This window comes from Schistocerca piceifrons, chromosome 11 (assembly GCF_021461385.2).
Source record: "Schistocerca piceifrons isolate TAMUIC-IGC-003096 chromosome 11, iqSchPice1.1, whole genome shotgun sequence".
Classification (NCBI taxonomy): Eukaryota; Metazoa; Arthropoda; class Insecta; order Orthoptera; family Acrididae; genus Schistocerca; species Schistocerca piceifrons.
This window is the reverse complement of record NC_060148.1, coordinates 56,451,084-56,470,397: the sequence shown is the minus strand read 5'-3', so window position 1 is coordinate 56,470,397 and position 19,314 is coordinate 56,451,084. Positions and strand designations below refer to the sequence as shown.

Here is a 19,314-nt window from a genome sequence, read left to right as displayed (position 1 = left end):
CAGATGGCTCTAAGACCAATGACGGGGTCGGGTGTTCCTTTATTGTCGAGGCACAAAGTTTCAAATACCGGCTCCATGGCCATTGTTCGGTCTTCACAGCTGAGCTCTTTGCCCTCTACCAGGCTGTTCTTTACATCTGCCGCCACCGACATTCTGCTTATGTCATCTGCTCAGATTCCCTGAGCGCCATCCAGAGCCTCAGTGATCCGTACCCGGTTCACCCTTTCGTACACCGGATCCAACGCTCTCTTCAGCAGCTGGTGGACGTTGGTTCTCCAGTTAGCTTTATGTGGGTTCCTGGCCATGTCGGTATCCCTGGGAACGAAGCTGCAGATGCCGCGGCCAAGGCTGCGATCCTCCAGCCTCGGACAGCTTCTTGTTGTGTCCCTTCGTCCGATTTTAGCAGGGTCATTTGTCGGCGCATCTTATCGCTGTGGCATGCCGATTGGGCTGCACTTACCGACAACAAGCTTCGGGCCTTAAAACCTCTTCCCGTGGCTTGGACGTCCTCCTCACGCCCTTCTCGGTGGGAGGAGGTCGTTTTAGCCCGGTTAAGAATTGGACACTGCCGGTTCAGCCATCGCCATCTGCTGACGGCTGCGCCGGCGCCGTTCTGCCCATGTGGGCACTTGCTGACGGTTAGACACATTTTAATGTCCTGTCCAGATCTTAACACACTGCGCCTCGATCTTAACCTGCCAAATACTTTCGATGCCATTTTAGCGGATGACCCACGAGCAGCTGCTCGTGTTCTTCGTTTTATCAATTTGACAAACCTCGCTAAGGACATTTGATGATGCTGTTTTTTAATCCTATGCCTGTCAGTCTGTCTTTTATCGTGTTTTCCCTTTTAGTTGTTGTGGTCAACTTGTGCCTTGCGGTGCATTCTTAGAGTAGTCAGGGCGCTAATGACCATTGAAGTTGTGCGCCCTAAAACCACAAAAAAAAAAAAAAAAAACACACACACACACACACACACACACACACACACACACACACACACACACACACACACACACACAAACGTGCCCGAGGGAGGACTCGAACCTCCGGCGGGAGCGGCCACGCAATCCACGCCAACACGGCGCCTTTGACTGAGCGGCCATTCCACGCAACTGTGAAGGAAAGAGGCAGACCCATGATTCGGGATACAAACACGTCACGAAAGAAAAGAGGCCAAGGAATAGCCTTTATAGGACTATTGTGACATCTGTTGTGCAATGTGTGGGAATACATTCACCCAGCTTACATGCGTTTCCAAAACCGGATTTCGTAAGCTGATGTCCCATTTCCGCTTTTGGTTGGTCAGATGAACACTTCAGAATCGATTCTGGAAGTCTGCTTTTATAAAGCCACTTTTCAGTTCCACAATCGATTTTCGTGCCCACGTAAACAGCTCGGAAAGTCTAGTTATTTTTACGTCTTTGCGTATCTACTGAACGGCAGCTGTCAGTCCACAGCCGGCAGCTAGCAGGCGTCGTTGCAACAGTGTACTGTCAGCTGGTAGCTGGCAACTGGCAGGTGGCGTGGCAACAGTTTAGCCACAGCTGACAACTTCAACTACCACTTGGACACTATATCGTGACAGTCAGCCTCGACTGTAAACAAATTAGGAAAACAAACAGACTCTCTTATTTCTATATAACAAGACAAAGCACTTCACAGAACGTAAGACTTCTTTCTCAAAGGAAACAATTCTGGCAGAGGAGTCTTACCTTTTACAAGGTGGCATGTGAAAAGTCCTCATTTGTTTACGCTCGCAGCCAGTTGCCACAATATAGTGTTAGAGTAACAGCAAGTAATTGTAATTGAAGTACAGGCAGGCCATATTTTTAACTGAGAGGACGGAATATATTGTAAAGAAATGAAATTAGCTTTAGAGATCATTTTAATTTTCGTAACAAAAATATCAATGCCAACAGAATTCAATTAATAACTATTTTGTAAATGATATAAGGCAGAAACAAAATTCCTGTACAGTTATCGTTCAGGTACGTTCACTGAGCATCTACGAAGAAAAATTCTTTCTTTTTTACTATAGGTGAGCCTGTAGGAATAATAATGGAATACTAATGTGATGGTTGGGGTGCTTCTGCTGACACAATTTTTGAAAAGTTGGGTTCAGTTCTTGACAACTGGAGACAGATGTCTGGTTCCGCATGTAGACAGCTTCGGTAACTAGTTTTGTGGGCAGCATAGATCGAGAATCCAGATTCACACATGGATGTTGTGGCAAACGGAAGAAGTACACGTTCTGCCTTTTCAACAAAGGGGTAGTATTCCTGTTATCCAACCGGATCCAAAAGTGTGAGTAACTGTCAATGTCAAAACTTGATTTCAAGGTAGGGTCTGTGGCAATTTCTATCAACAACCCATATTCATTTGATGATAGAATGTTCGGCTTTTTGGATACAGTGAATGGGTTGACCACCCATTCGTATTTCTGCAGCTTCTCATCTTCAGCTGTTGGAAAATAATGCTCCAACAATGACATCAAGCTTCGGAGATGTTACAGGATTTGATGAAACAAATTCTTCCCGAGCGGCAATGTTTTGTTTTTCAAAAACTCCTTGAGAAGAGGGGAAACACTTGACCTCCCCCTCCTCGACACACTCTGCCCAGAAATTTGATTTTCCTCTTGAATGCTCGAACTTTGTCGATAGCAGTGACCTTTGTTTCACTTTGCCCTTGGAGTGAAAGATTCATTCCGTTCATTTTGTAGAAAAATCTGACAAATAGGCAAGTATACACTGCCAATTTTCGTCAATAATAAGGTATGCTAATTTGGTGTTTTGCTCCAAAAGGAAAGCTGAGAGATTGCATTCCCACGTGAGAGCCACTTCACTTCTGTGTGGGGAAGCAGGGAACGATGAAGGCTTCCCATATCTTCACACAGTATTGTGAAAAGTCTTGACTTCAACGGCCTTGATTTTATGTTGTTAATATTTTGAATGGATTCGTCTAAAACTTTCTTGAACGAAAGCTAAAGCGTATCCGTGGAGAGCACAATTACTATTGCTGCAATTCTTGGCGTTTTCTTTTATTTTCGTTGTTGCTCCGACTGCAGGACCCGTCATAGCTTTTGCACCATCTGTGAACACATCTATGCAATTAGACCATGAAACTTCGTTAGTCCTTAAAAAATCGTCCAACAGACGGAATATTTCAGCACTTGTTGTATTGGCAGGTAGTGGTCTGCACAATAAGAGGTCCTCCTCAAAACATCCAGAATATTCATAACGGACAAAAGCCAAAAAAATCTGTAATCCTGCAACATCAGTGGATTCATCAATTTGCAGAGAAAATGAATTGTGTTGGATGCTAGAAAAAAGAGTGCCTTTCACATCATTAGACATGTCAACAATGCGTCTCTGGACAGTATTGTTTGATAACGGCACTGAAGGCTTTACTGCCATTTCGTCTAGCATGCAAGAAAAAGTATCATTAACACACAGGTTTACGAGATTTTCTGCAATGGTATGAGCTTTGCCGGTTTTTGCTACTCGATAACTAACCAAGAAAGAAGTTTTTAATGAATTTTCATTAATTGTTTTTGCATGAGTTTTCATGCAATGCTGAGCTGCAGCTAGTTCAGCACTCTTCCTTTTGAAAAAATCGATGTATTTAGCCTGGAAATCCGGGTGAGTACCTTCAAAATGACGGTGCAATTTAACTGGAACCATTGAGCTGTTTGGAAAGATTCGCGCACAAATTACACACTGGGTTTTACCCTCCTTTGTCTCCATAAAGCCCATTTCTAAATAGCTTTCGTTGTACTTACGCTTCTTGGTTATTCCACTTCCGCAGGATATTGCAACCAATGGAGTACTTGCAGCGTTTTCTCATAATAAATCCGGCTGAGGAGCTTCTTGTGATTGCTCTCCCTTTGGTCGTCGTCCTCATTCATTTCAATTGGAAACTTTCCTTGTTGTGAAGGCAATGGAGAAACTGCACCCTTCTTCAATGATCCTGACTTCAGCCACCGATCCATGTTAGAAATAATAAACTGGTCAAAAATCGACTTGTGAAATAGGTAGTGCACTGACAAAGCAAGTTTAACATTTAATGATGCCTGGGCCCGCTGTGATTGGTCGAAAAAGCTCGATTCGCGCATGCGTAAAAGCTTTCAGCGCATCTAGCGCCGTGAGCCGGCGCACAAACGACCCCCGTATTGTTGCGAAACAGTCTATCAGAGAAGCCGCATTCTCCGGCACTTAACTGTGTATGCTTTCTCACTTAGGAACCGCAAAGGCTACTTGGGAATACGACTTGAGGTAAAAGTACACATGTTTTTCACACGAAAAGAAAAATAGTGATGAATTCGATTTTCACATTTTTATTCAATAATTTTACTCATTATTTTACACGATTTGGTGAAAGGTGGCCGCGGACCCCCTAGAAACAGCCGGCGGACCCCTAAGGGGTCTATTAATTTTGTCCTTGAAGCAATAATCAAACAAACGTAATTTCTATCTCATACTTTCTCTTAGAATTTCTGGTTATTTTATTGTTTCCTTTTTATTATTACTATATTCTTCAAATTCTTGATGGTTTTCATGTTTACTATTTTTTCATCCATTTAGTATTTATTTAGCTGCTTGGCCACACACTATTCTCCACCATTGGTGTTTTCTCTTACTTTTCACTAGGATCACTTCTTCTACTGCTCGGCTTAATTCTTCTCTTATTTCTTGCGAGTTTCATAAATCTTTTTTTTTTTAGTAGGCTCTTCTTCAAAAAAGTATGTGTGTGTGTGTGTGTGTGTGTGTGTGTGTGTGTGTGTGTGTGTGTGTGTGTGTGTGTGTGTAGGGGGTGGGGGCAGGTTCGTGCCCGCTATTCGCAAGTGAAGTGTGTGAATGCATAATCATTCCTTTTAAGAGAATACTGTCCTCATAATAACTGTGTTTACATATTTCATATATGTAATAAGACAGAAGTCTTTCTCATATATTTGCCTATAAAGTGTAACAGATTCCATAAAATTCATGTCTTACTGCACTCTTTGATTTCCAGTGTGCATGCTAGACATGTGACACATTGATGTAGTTCTGAGTGAATGGTCACTTGAGAATCGAACAATAGGCAAAATGGCAGTTGTGTTATATACAGGGTGGTCCATTGATAGTGACTGGGCCAAATAACTCAAGAAATAAGCATCAAACGAAAAAATTACAAGGAAAGAAACTCGTCTAGCTTGAAGAGGGAAACCAGATGGCGCTATGGTTCTTTGTAGTTTTTTCGTTTGACGCTTATTTCGTGAGATATTTGGTCCAGTCACGATCACTGGACCACCCTGCATATATTTGTTAGCAGATCAGGCAAAAAATTTTGTCTTTACTAATCTGAACATGAAATCTCCTAATAAAATTGTTGTTATTCTGACACTTTGGATAAAACTTCTATACATTATCCTCTCTGAGTTGTTCTACGTTGTCTGCATTGTTCATTTTATCCTGATTTGTAAGTGTGTGTACGTTAATTATTGTGTAACTCACATTTACACATTGACTTGTGAGGTGAGAGCCTTTCTAAAAATGGAGTTCAGTTGGTACTGAGTGTAATATCGATTTGTAAAATGAATCCAGTTCCTGGAGCCTACAATGATCTGAATGTGGTATTTTTTTGTCTTTGAATCTGTTATTTTGTAATACAAATATTTTAACCAAGAACTAGGACAATACTACTGTACAATGGTAAGGACAAAAACAGGCAGATGCCAAGTTTTTTACCAGTATACATATTTTAAGGATCAGATAATAACAAAAAAATTAAGTGAAGACTATTTTCTAACACCCATTATGTTTTCTGAAGACATGGTGTCATAATTTACGCCACTGAATGACTTTCGTTGGTAGCCACAGGACACACACTACATAAACCAACAGGTAAAGTTCACATAGAATTTCAATGACAACAAAATCTGATGTATAATATTCCTTAACCTAAAATTAACCTGTATGTATGTATTTCAGGAAAATAATAAAAAACCCACTGAGGATGCCACAACTGTGGTGAAACATGTTTGGGTGATAAAACAAAACAATAATTTATGTACCTGCAGAAAGATGGATTTATCCTTATTTCTTTATCATTTCTCAGTAGTTTGGGTTTGTCAACGTTTGTTAGTGCTTGTATATTCACTGTTTAGAGCCAGTACTTTATTCTGTGTTTCAACGTTTTGTTTGGGCTCAGAAGACACTCAGACTTATCTTTGCATGTTGATTTGGACTTAACAGAATACAACAGTCCAAATGCATCGCTTGTAATGGTGGATTCACTTTACGTGAACTAAAATTTTATGCTGAAAGGAAGCAGAGAACTTTTATGAGAGGCATATGTTCATTACAGATGGATGATGTTTCTGGTCACTTTTCTTTTTGAAGTATTGAGTGCAGAGTGTGGTTACAGCTGAACCACTGGCTTCTATAGTTGTTTACAGTACTAAAAACAGTGTTGACATGAAGTGTGAATTTTTACTTTCATTATAATCTATATTCTTTCATTATAATGTATAAGTGCTTCTATTGCTTTTTGCAAACATTTCAAACAACATCTTTCAGAACAACCCAATGTTAACGGTTGGTTATAGAATTGTACTTATTTACTGTGTCATCACTATTTAGTCACTGATATTTCCTTGAAATATTTCAGGTGGTAGCCTCAAAAAGATATTCATCCTTTAGTACAAGGTAAGTTTTTATTACACACTGCACATTTTTTTAGCAGTATAACTATTTTACTGCATTTGAAAGTACTACAAATATAAAACATGCTTTTGTAAGTGTTCATTAATGTCAGTAAGCCACAATATTACAATGCAGTGTGGTCAGTAATGCATGCTATATAACAGCTCTTATGTGATTGTGTTCATTAATAAGTGTGAACATCTACAATCCTTATAGAAAAACAGAAGCACATGAGGAATGACAGCAGTTGTATCGTGCTTACTAGAACTTTACATGTTAATCCCCGATATTCATTTTGGTAGGTACACGGTAATTTCATAATACTGTACAATGCATAACATAGAATGGTGATTGGTTATAAATAAAAACAAAGGGGAGAACTGTCTGACCATTCAGATTTCTGAATAGTGTCCAACATTACTTTGATTGCTGTGCCACAATAATGGACTAGAAAGCACACAAGCTTCTTTGCAGGACACCATCAAAAGGCATCTTAACGTTCATAATGCAACTGGAGACAATTTTAGTAAGGTTATGAATTCTCAGTGAATCATTGTTTATAGAAACTGCAATGTTAATTTTCTGTCAGATGTTACTGAGGACACTTAGAATGCCTGTCACCGAACTTTGGTCTTACGGACACGGAGCAAGAGCTGTTAACAATTTGAGACTTGATGACCTTCAGTTATTTAATAGTTAAATCTATGGCTAATGTTTTACCTGGCCATGATTGTCAAATGTAGACCAGTTGTTTAGGCACAGATTGTAGAAGGAAAATGTGTTTATTACAGAATCATAACCAATGATTCAAATACAGCTACTAGAGAGAAATAATAGGATGAATGTCACAAATAAGTTTATAGGGCAGGTGGTGTGGATGGATCAAGTTAAACTAGTTTTACATTATGTTCATAGCCTCAGTTGTCCACAAAAACATCAAATTGAACAGAAGCATGGCAATGGACACAAATTCTGGAGTTTAAATACCTTTTGGAAGGAAAAGGGAGCTCTGCCTAATTCCAAAGGCCAACTTTTTGTGCATAGTATATGGTTTTAGTTTAATGACACACAGACAATTTTTGTTATTCTGTGTGTAGAGCACAATTAAATCTTTATCAGAGCTCATCCCCTTTACGAACTAAAGATCTCTCTTCCTGGTACATGATATTTTGAGAGATGTTAGCCACCCTTTTTCTTGGCTTAAACGGTAATTGCCTGCAAACAGTTGCACAGGAAGACAGGATTCATAATGTTCCAAAAATATTACTTCCAAAATATTTTATCGAAGAGGACATCATTAAACTGTACAGTAGAGCTGCATGTCCTCAGGAAATATAACGACCGTAATTTCCCCTTGTGTTGTCATTCACAGTAGCAACAAATAAAAATCATGTAGGCTAATGATACAATGCCATATCCTTCAGTAACTGAAACTGCTGTCCCTCCTACTACTGGACAGTTTGCAGGCCCTCTTCAGTAGCCGGATATTAGTGTAGGCGCTCCCCAGATACCCTCCATTTGCTTTTGGACATATGTTACTGCATTTCATGGAGGCATATAAGCCACCCCACTTCGTCAAGGTTCATGTGCGAAGAGGGCTTTTAATTAACTGAAATATGTGATGTCACAATATTTTGTCATGCAGAAAGTGATTGACCTTCTGATTGTATATGTGATACTGCAACATGCTGAACGTCAGTAATCTACATCTACGTGATTACTCTGCTATTCACAATAAAGTGCCTGGCATAGAGTTCAATAAACCGTCTTCAAGGTATCTCTCTACCGTTTCACTCTCGAACGGCACGCGGGAAAAACGAGCTCTGGACTTCTTCTGTGCGAGCCCTGATTTCTCTTATTTTATCGTGACTATCATTTCTCCCTATGAAGATGGGTGTCAACAGAATGTTTTCGTAATCGGAGGAGAAAACTGGTGATTGAAATTTCATGAGAAGATCCCGTCGCAACGAAAAACGCCTTTGTTTTAATGATTGCCACTCCAATTGACGTATCATGTCTGTGACACTATATCCCCTATTTCGCGATAATACAAAACGAACTGCCCTTATTTGCACTTTTTCAATGTTATCCGTCAGTCCCACCTGATGCGGATCTCACACAGCACAGCAATGCTCCAGAATAGGGCGGACAAGCGTGGTGTAAGCAGTCTCTTTATTAGACCTGTTGCACCTTCTAAGTGTTCTGCCAATGAATCGCAGTCTTTGGTTTGCTCTACCCACAATATTATCTATGTGATCTTTCCAATTTAGGTTATTTGTAATTGTAATCCCTAAGTATTTAGTTGAATTTACAGCCTTCAGATTTGTGTGACTTGTCGCGTAATCGAAATTTAGTGGACTTGTTTTAGTGCTCATGTGAATAACTTGACACTTTTCTTTATTCAAGGTCAGTTTTCACTTTTGGCACCATACAGATATCTTATCTAAATCATTTTGCAAGGCGTTTTGATCATCTGATGACTTTACAAGACGATAAATGACAGCATCATCTACAAACAATCTAAGAGGGCTAGTCAGATTGTCTTCTATGTCGTTAATATATATCAGGAACAATAGAGGGCCTATAACACTTCCTTGGGGAAAGCTGGTTATTACTTCTGCTTTACTCGATGACTTTCCGTCTATTACTACGAACTGTGACCTTTCTGACAGGAAATCACGAATCCAGTCGCACAACTGAGGCGATACTCTGTAGGCACGTTTGTGAGGAACGATATCGAAAGCCTTCTGGAAATCCAAAAATATGGAATCAATTTGACATCCTCTGTCGATACTCATTACTTCATGAGTTTAAAGAGCTAGTTGTGTTTCACAAGAACGATATTTTCTGAAACCGTGCTGACTATGTCAATAAATGGTTTTCTTCAAGGTACTTCATAATGTTCGGATACAGTATCTGTTCCAAAACCCTACTGAAAATCGACGTTAGTAATACAGGCCTGTAATTCAGCGTATTACTCCTACTTCCCTTTTTGGGTATTGGTGAGACTTGAGCAGTTTTCCAGTCTTTATGTACGTATCTTTCTGTGTGCAAGCGGTTGTATGTAATTGCTGAATATGGCGCTATTTTATCAGCATACTCTGAGAGTAACCTGACGGGTATACAATCTGGACCGGAGGCCTTGCCTTTATTAAGTGATTTAAGTTGCTTTGTTACACCGAGGATATCTACTGCTATTTTTATCAATTTGGCACTTGTTCATGATCGGAATTCAGGAATATTTACTTCGTCTTCTTTGGTCAAGGACTTTCGGAAAACCGTGTTTAATAACTCTGCTTTAGTGGCACTGTCATCATTGACTTCACCGTTGTTATCGAGCAGTGGAGGTATTGATTGCGTCTTGCCACTGGTGTGTTTTATGTATGACCAGAATCTCTTTTGGTTTTCTGCCAGATTTAGAGACAGAATTTCGTTGTGGAAATTATTAAAAGCATCTCGAATTGAAGTACGCGCCATACTTCAAACTTCTGTAAAACTTTGTTAATCTTGGGGAATTTAACGTTCTTTTAAATTTGGCACTCTTTTTTCGTTGCTTCTGCAACAACGATCAGACCTGTTTTGTTTACCATAGGGGATCAGTACCATCACTTATTAATTTATGTGGTATATATATCTCTCAATTGCTGTCGATACTATCTCTTTGAAAACATTCCACAACTTTTCTACACTTACATGATCAGATCGGAAGGAATGAAGACTGTCTCTTAAAGACGTTAAGAGTATTTTTATCAACTTTTTCTAAATAGATTCACTTTGCGTTTCTTTTTGATTGTTGTAGGTCTTCCGGTATTCAGCCTAGCAGCAAGTGCCTTGTGGTCGCTAATCCCTGTATTAGTCACATACTCACTATTTGTCCAGGATTATTTGTTGCTAAAAGGTCAAGTATGCTTTCGCAACCGTTTACGCTTCGAGTGGCTTCATGAACTAATTGTTCAAAATAATTTTCTGAGAAAGCATTCAGTACAATTACGGATGACGTTTTACGCCTGCCGCCGGCTTTAAACGTATAATTTTTCCAGCATATCGAGGGTAGATTAAAGTCACCACCAACTATAATTGTATGAGCGGGTACTTATTTGAAATGGGACTCAATTTCCTTGCATTTAATATCATGGAATGCCACAGCTTCTGTAACTTTAATACTTATTTGTTTTTCTTTATTCCCCCAAGGATAATCTTATTATGATATAGGATTTGTGAAGGTAATGAAATGAAATGCAAATCAATAGGCCAGTATATACAGTACCACAGCATACATAACATGCTTAATGGGGACACAACAGTTGGTCAGCTATGTCCTTCATGTAGCATTCGTCCTGCCATTTGCCATGTCGATACAGGAAAGCTATGGAAAACTCAAATCAGGACAGCCAGACAGAACACCTCTACTTTCACAAATGTGAGGTCAGTGTCTTAGCAGCAGGACTGTCTCATTTGGTAAGTCCCTATTATATAATGTTCCTAGACTTACATACAATTTGTTTCAAGGAGCTTGCAGTATAAAACAGTATCTTCATTACCATGCACATTGAGGACACCCAGAATGAATCCTAGACGCTCAATATGCTGGTGTGGTTTCTCACAAGTCATTTTAGGGAACTTACAAAGGAATTTAATGATGGCTTGTAGAAAGGAGGTGGGGCCTAATTGACGAAAATTATGAGTAACAAAAATGGTAAATTGGAGATCAACATCACATTAATATTGAGCATTTGCTCATCTGTGTTAACAGGCATTGTAATTACTTGCTTCATCAGCGATCATGTGATGCCACCTGTCTCAAGTAGGATATGCTAATAAGCTGTTCAAAGTTTTTGTGCTGTGGCACTTAACTGTGTCATTTGGGCAACAAGAAACCTATGGAAAAACAGAAAACTACACAAAAAGTAGGAATATAGTGTTACATGCCGCAAGTTTTTGGTAACTGGTGCAGTTATGCAGTTTGGAGTTATGAGTATCCAGAACTGTAGAATATTTGCTGGGTCATTCACGTCTGTTATGGGGAAGGCCATTAAGTAGAGACATCAGTACATTGAATGTTGAAACTTTCACCAGCAGATGTCTTGAACACATCCAAAGGTGGACCAGCAAGATAATGTTCCTATCAGATTTGGGAGATGATGCAGCACATATGGTTGCTGATCAACATTGTTTCCCCAACAGACAAAGACAGAAAACACTTGAAACCTTAATCCTCCACCTCAATTAATGGTGGAAAATCTGCAGGAAATAACAATTGTCAAAGGATTGTAACTAGAATCTCTCAGAACATCAAATGCAAGTGTCCTACCATAAAATCACAATTGGACTCTGTCCACTAGTTCCAAACTCTGTTGCTTCCATGATGGAACCATAATGCTCCATAGCAAAACCCCAAAGTGTTGTTGTCTTCCCAATCTTGTGTAACAATGACACAGAAGCTAGTCATCAGTCAAATAATTGCTACACTGCACTGGCACATTCATGGTTTAAGAACACACCGTATAACCGAAACTTTTAATTCATAGAAGATGGCTGTATTTTACTTGAAATGCCTGTTTTCAAACCTTGTGATACTCCTTTGCTATCAGGGCACAGTCTTCAGTTGTTTGGCAGTGGTTGTGGATACAGTGCTGGTGGGACAATGTTTTTCTGCTTGCAGCATATCTGAGGACTGATGTCACCTGACAAAAGCTGTATGAATACTTATGATGCTATTCAATGATATCAGTCTATCATGTTTTGATTACCATCCAAAGATGCCCTATTAACAATGTCCTAAAATGGTGACAACCATTTCTTCCCAGGGGTCACCGTGTGAGGCTTGAAGTTACGAGTAGAGCGATTTCCTAACTGAAAATGGTAGTGTCCACTGCCTACCAGCGAGAAGCAAACACAATGATTTATTCCAGAATGAGATTTTCACTCTGCAGTGGAGTGCGCGCTGATATGAAACTTCATGGCAAATTAAAACTGTCTGCCGAACCGAGACTCAAACTCGGGACCTTTGCAAAGTCTCGGTCCGGCACACAGTTTTAATCTGCCAGGAAGTTTCACAATGATTTATTGCTGTTATGAATATCCACCAAACTTCTATATGAGGCAGGGGCGACACTAAACACTGCGAGCATAGCTCAAAGAATGGCAGACCGCCACGAAAAACCTAGGCATCACTTTTTATTGCTGTGGAGAGAGAATTTGGAGAACAATTACAAGAGTGTTATGTAGGCAATTGCTCTTTCTTCCTGTGGATTTGGATTTTACATTATCAGAAGGTAAATAAACCCCATCAACCCTGAAATGACGAAGACCAATAATCATACTGCAGAAACCTCAAAATTCCAAATACATCTTCCTGGCAGTTCTTAATAAAACCTGGCTAACTAGAGGCCTTTGTGCTGTATGCAAAGAAGCAACCTTGTTTCCTCCCCTGAGAGCTGGGAAGGATTGTGTATTCCACAATAGTTGCTGCAATGTGGCACTCACCAGCTGCGACCAAAATAACCTGAAAGTTTGGTCAGCCTGTGGCATAACTGGACTGTCGAATCCAAGATACCATTTACTGACTTCCCCCTGTGATTCAAAACATATTGCTCCACCTTGAACAAACGGATTGCTGGAATACATTAACTTTCCCTATGCTGAAAATATCTTCTTGTTGTGTGCGAGTAATTGTAGTTGTGTCACTCTCAATGAAAAGTGATGATGAAAACTTGATATTTTGAGCCATCTCCAACGTGGGTTCAGTAGGCATCTGCTCTCTTCAACCTGGCCCATCTGGAAACAGCTGAATAAAAATTGCACGTATATACCACATTTTATGGATAAATTCTTTAAATGCAGAATACAAAAATGAGTTGTTACAATATTCTGCATTAACTTGGCGACTTGGTTTTAGATGTAAGACTTTTATTGGAGAGGTTTTTTTTATGTATGGTCAGAGTGACACTATGTGTAACTATATTAAGCAATGAATACTATTAACCAGTTTGATGACTAACTGCAGACGTTTTGAGTAGCAACCTGCAGTTACCCCCATTCCATTAGTATAGACTACATCATAATACAAGGAGAAACTACAGTCTTTATATTTCCTGAGGACATGCAGCTCTATTGTATAATCAGGTAGATAACAGGTGTACATAAAAAGCAATGTCAAACAATTAAATGTAAAAGCACACAAATCTGCATATTGACTGATGATTGTGAAAGACACACATTTACAGGTTGTTTCAACACTGCTTCTGGTTATTTTATTTATGAAATGGTTTCTTCTCAGCAAAATTTTATCCTTCTTGTAGAATCTCTTGGTTATTATAAATCACTAACATTTACTGAATATGTGGTTTCATGTACATACCTTGACTTTTGGTTTATGATCTTCGATTTTGTGGACACTGAAGTATTGTACCTGTCTGTCTTATAAATCAATATTAAAATGTTGTCTCTCTATTCCGCAGGTGGATTCAGAATAATGAAGGTTGTTGCATTTCATTTGAAGAAGCTGTAAACGAAGAAGTGGTTCACAATGAATTGGAAATAGACGCAGACAAGTCAGTTCATTTTGCCATGATTGTACCTCATACACAAGGACTGACCTCACAAGAGGATAACTCGTTTGACACCAGATACATTTGCAGTTTCAGGGAAAAGGAATTCTGTGAATTTAACTGCGATTTCTGCCTACAGAGCTTTCCTTCAAAGTACCAACTCTTAATGCATGTCTTCATCCACATTGATGGTGTACAGCCACCTATATACATTTGTAAATCATGTGGTGAGGTTTTTCCCAGCAATAACAAGTTGATCGAACATTTGGAAATCAGTAATGGTGACCAAGATTTAACTCCTGTCAATAATGAGGAATTTGACTACAGTGATTGCCATAAGAACTTTGTCTTGGAAGGTGAACACAAAGTTGCTTTAACCGATCAGACAGGACAGCAGTCCTCATCCAAAGAAACTTCGAATATTTCAAGAAAATCCTTTACTGGGATATGTAACACACATACTATGACACACAATGCAGAGAAACGAAACAGACATGCTAATTATGGAAGTTCGTGTGAAACAGATAATGTTAATGACCACACTGTTCTACTTACTGCAAAGAGACTACACAAATGTGATGTGTGTGGCAAGTCTTTTATTCGGTTGGCTCATCTCAAGAGGCATGGATTAACACACAGTGGAATGAGACCACACAAGTGTGATATTTGTGGCGAATCCTTCACTCTGTTGGGTACTCTTAAAAAACATTCTTTGACGCACACTGAAAAGAAACGATACTTGTGTGATATTTGTGGCAAATCCTTTACTCTGTTGGGTTATCTCAGAGGGCATTTGTTAATACACATGGAACACAGGCCACACAAATGTGATGTTTGCGGCAAATCATTTGTTCGGTTGGCTCATCTCAAGAGGCATGGATTAACACACAGTGGAACGAGACCACACAAGTGTGATATTTGTGGCGAATCTTTCACTCTGGTGGTTTCTCTTAAAAAACATTCTTTGACGCACACTGAAAAGAAACGATACTTGTGTGATATTTGTGGCAAATCTTTTACTCTGTTGTGTTATTTTAGAAGGCATTTGTTAATACACATGGAACACAGGCCACACAAATGTGATGTTTGTGGCAAATCGTTTGTTCGGTACAGTTGTCTCAGGAGACATATATTAGTACACACTGGAACGCGACCACATTTATGTGATATATGTGGCAAGTCTTTTACTCAATTAGGCCATCTCAAGAGCCATTCTGAAACACACAATGGAACGAGACCACACAAGTGTGTGATCTGTGACAAGTCTTTTATTCGCTCGCGCGATCTGAAGAGGCATTTTTTAACACACACTGGAAAGAGACCACACAAATGCGATTTTTGTGGCATATCTTTTACCCTGTTGGATTCTCTTAAAAATCACACTTTGATACACACTGAAAAGAAACTATATTTGTGCGATATTTGTGGAAAATCATTTTCTCTGTTGCGTTATCTCAGGCGGCATGCATTAATGCACGCAGAAATGAGACCACAATTCATATGTGAAATTTGTGGCAAATCTTTTACTGATTTGGGTTATCTCAACAAGCACGCATTAATGCACACTGGAATGAGAAGACACAAATGCAATTTTTGTGGCAAGTCTTTTATTCATTTTAGTCATCTCCGGACCCACTTCTTAATACACACTGGAATGAGACCACATGTGTGTGACATTTGTGGCAAATCTTTTACTGTGTTGAGTAATCTCAAGAGGCATATGTTAATACACACAAGAACGTGACGACAAAAATGTGAAACTTGTGAGAAATTTTTTACCCAGTTGGGTCATCCTGAGAGATATTTAATTATAAGTATTGGAAAGCTCAACATAAATGTGATACTTGGGACAATTAATTTTCAGTAGTTGGCGCCTTGAGGTTTTATACAATAATGCATATCTGAGGAAGACTATACCTGTGAAAAATCCTTAGGATATGTCAGAAACGTGAAGAGTCTTGAAGATAGGTATTAGAGATCACAGGAGATGTGACAATTTCACAAATATAGTTCTGCTGCTTGACATTTCAAGGAATTTCATAATTAAATATTACAGAGAAATCCCACAGATGTGTGTTTTTGCTATTAATGTTGCTGTGTTTCTGTTGAAGTAGAAACCAGAAATTTATCATTTTGAGAAATCGTTTACCTGTCTCAGTAATCAATAGTATCATGCAGTATTCAGTGCCCTAGATATGCCAATGAAATGTCATGGTTTGTTGCTTATCATTCAGATGATGTCTCCAGATTCATGATGCTGTACATACTAGCCACAGAGACAATAAAAATGTTAGTTAGGCCACTGCCTTCACTAGCGCTATTCATCACAAAACGAGAAAGATTACAAAAATGTGATGACTACGCAGATTATTTTACTCAGGTATCCTTTCTCAACAATGGTGCTGTGTATGTAATTAACCCCGTCGACTGCAGAAGGTGCCATGGACTGCGGTGTAATCTGGCTACCTGAGCTATGTGCCTGTCCCTCGGAGCCGCCACCAGTACCGGAGTGGCCCGTGTTGCCCAACCCACTTTGCACGGAATACTTCTGGACTGATTACAAGTCGCGCAGAGCCAGCGTGAATTTTTGGCGACTTTGAGCTGTATATCTCGGGCAATAGTTTTTGTAAAGAAATGAAATTTGGCCATCTTGTACAACTTCATGCGTTCTCTTAAGAAGAAGAATAATGAAAAGAATTTTACGAGCCATAGTGAGCCAGAAAATTGTAGATAAAATCGGCCAAAAAATAGGTACCAGAAAAAATTTCGAAGTTTGACTTCTTGCATCTCCTGGACAACGTGAAACTTGGCATGTAGAAACCTAACAACATAAGGTTCTCAAATACAAAGTTTCATTTGCATAGCATTTTCTGGTACTGAATGAATCAAGCGCAAAATTCAAGATTTTGTAAAAACGTAAAAATGCGTTATTTTCGTTTGATTTTGCTAAAAAACTATGTACTATAAGACATTCCAACCTGTATAATTGAAATGAAAGTTGGGCACATATGTAGTAGAGTGAATGCATGATGAAAATGAAATTTAGAGTGCAATAGATTGATAGCACAAAGATACAGAATAAATATTTTTACTCCCCTACTATTTTCCAATAATCTACAAATTAGTCGAAAAAATGTTGATTTTTATGAAAAGATGAAAGCAGGGTATATTGAATACTTCTGTTACAAATACTGTTTTCTGTTAATGCTTCAAAGTCAGTCTCATTCGAACAACCAATTTTAAGCCCCTCGCACTCCCCAGAACAGTGAGTTTAATTTTCAATATTGGCTAACAACAGAGGCAAATTAGCAAGAAAAATCGCACTGAGAACAGAGTTTGGCATGTTACTTCTCGTTGGCCAAAGGCGTTTGAAATCATTTATGGAAAACAGGTTTTGTACAAGTAGACCGAATGTGACTATATATATGTACTACTAAGAATAAAAGAATATAATTGTCTATGTTGCGTGTTAATAATTTAAATGTATTGTATGTAGATTAATATATGGGTTTTGATACACTGACCCAATGCACTTGGCGTAATTACATTTGCCACACTACAGACATTGTGCCATGTGAATCACAAAGTCCGTTTATTTGGGAGCAGGCTGCTACATATGTAGTCAGGCACTGCCTGAATAATTTTACACCTCTTGCATCTATTTCCCATTCGTATTTTCGATCCGGGCTTTGGAATGGCACTGGCCAAGTTAAAAATAGATTTATATTTCTTTGTACTTTTTAGTAATTCATTCAGAAGTGTCAATAAATTTTCTCAGATTTATTTCCCAATGGTTAATAAAGCTTCTCTGTATGATAAGTCTCCAAGCAGGGTACGACACATAATGGAATGTTGCTAGTTTTGCATTGGTATCTAGTTTCCTGGTGCACTTTCTATTTCATGCAAACCACGCATCTGCGCATTAGCGTACTTTCTCTGTGAGTGTTCACTCACAGTAACAGCCAGAAAATGTCTCCCTGTGAATCACAGAGGATTCTAGTCATGGTAGCGCCTTCCCCTACCAGCTTTTTTCCGCTCTGTAGCATATTTTTCTACAATCTCCCTTTACGAGAGAAAGGTGAAACTCTACAAGTGTCATTTTTCGCCCTGTTACTGACCGGTAGAGAGCATGAGAATTAGGAATGCTCAAATCCAGAATGTGAAAAAAATATTTCTTGTACCAAGTCACAGTGTGAAGCAGTTATATCACAGAGTTCAGTAACATGCCACAACGGTCAACTGCACCCATACTCGAATTCTAATCTACAATACATTGCGGTTTCTTTATTTATTCGCCAGTATTTCTGTCAGTCATCTTTGTTTCAAGCATTTGTGTTGTATGACTTGTGGTCATCACACACACCTCTCTCTTGTCGCACCGCTTGACAGCAAGGATCTTGTCAGTGGACTTAAACTAAGTTTCTCCTCGTTTTAATTTCTTCTGCAGTGTTGGCATGCTGCGCCTGGTCTTACGAACAGTGCCACATGCTGCTGTTACATGGCTGTGACGCCAGAGGAACAGGGCGAGGCTGGAGTGCCAATCATCGAAATACAGAATATGGCCCTGTTCCAAATACGGCCCCGTAAGAGTTGTCACTACGTCGCCAGTTTTCTCTAAATTGTGGAACCCAATTTCAGTTGTTGAGCCTTTATATACAATAAAATCCAAAATATATCCACTCTGACAGTCACACAGTACAAATGTCTTTATTTCAAGTCTACTTCGCTTGGCTGGAATAAATTGCTTGAAAGACAATCGTCTTTTGAACAGAAAGAGACTTTCATCTATTCAAAGCTTGTGATCGGGACGAAATGAATTATAAAAGTCTTACGGACTTTGTCAACAGTCGTCCTAATTTTAAATAGATTGTCATCTCCAGTGAGAGGCACCCACATGCCTTGCTCATACTGTGGCATCAAGCAGTCAGGCCTGCAAGATGAGTGGTCTGCCAAGCGAGTGGATTCATTCTTATTTATCGAGTAATATGAACTCTCATACTCTTAATTAAGTTACAAATTATCCTCCTGTATCAATAATACGCAACGGAAACGCACATCTCTCAGTAATTTACAGAACC

The 19,314-nt window shown here is 39.2% G+C and overlaps 1 protein-coding gene across 1 annotated transcript in view; it reads left to right on the top strand.

Annotated features, from left to right (window-relative positions):
- The window catches only part of LOC124719677 (zinc finger protein 222-like), a 70,164-nt gene extending 51,420 nt beyond the window's left edge, over window positions 1–18,744 (top strand). The window contains exons 3-7 of the mRNA XM_047244887.1: window positions 14,147–14,261; window positions 14,376–14,592; window positions 14,761–14,928; window positions 15,433–15,649; window positions 18,684–18,744. Of these exons, the coding sequence (XP_047100843.1) occupies window positions 14,147–14,261; window positions 14,376–14,592; window positions 14,761–14,928; window positions 15,433–15,649; window positions 18,684–18,744 (778 nt within the window). The remainder of the gene's footprint in view (window positions 1–14,146; window positions 14,262–14,375; window positions 14,593–14,760; window positions 14,929–15,432; window positions 15,650–18,683) is intronic.
- Window positions 18,745–19,314: the final 570 nt, after the last annotated feature.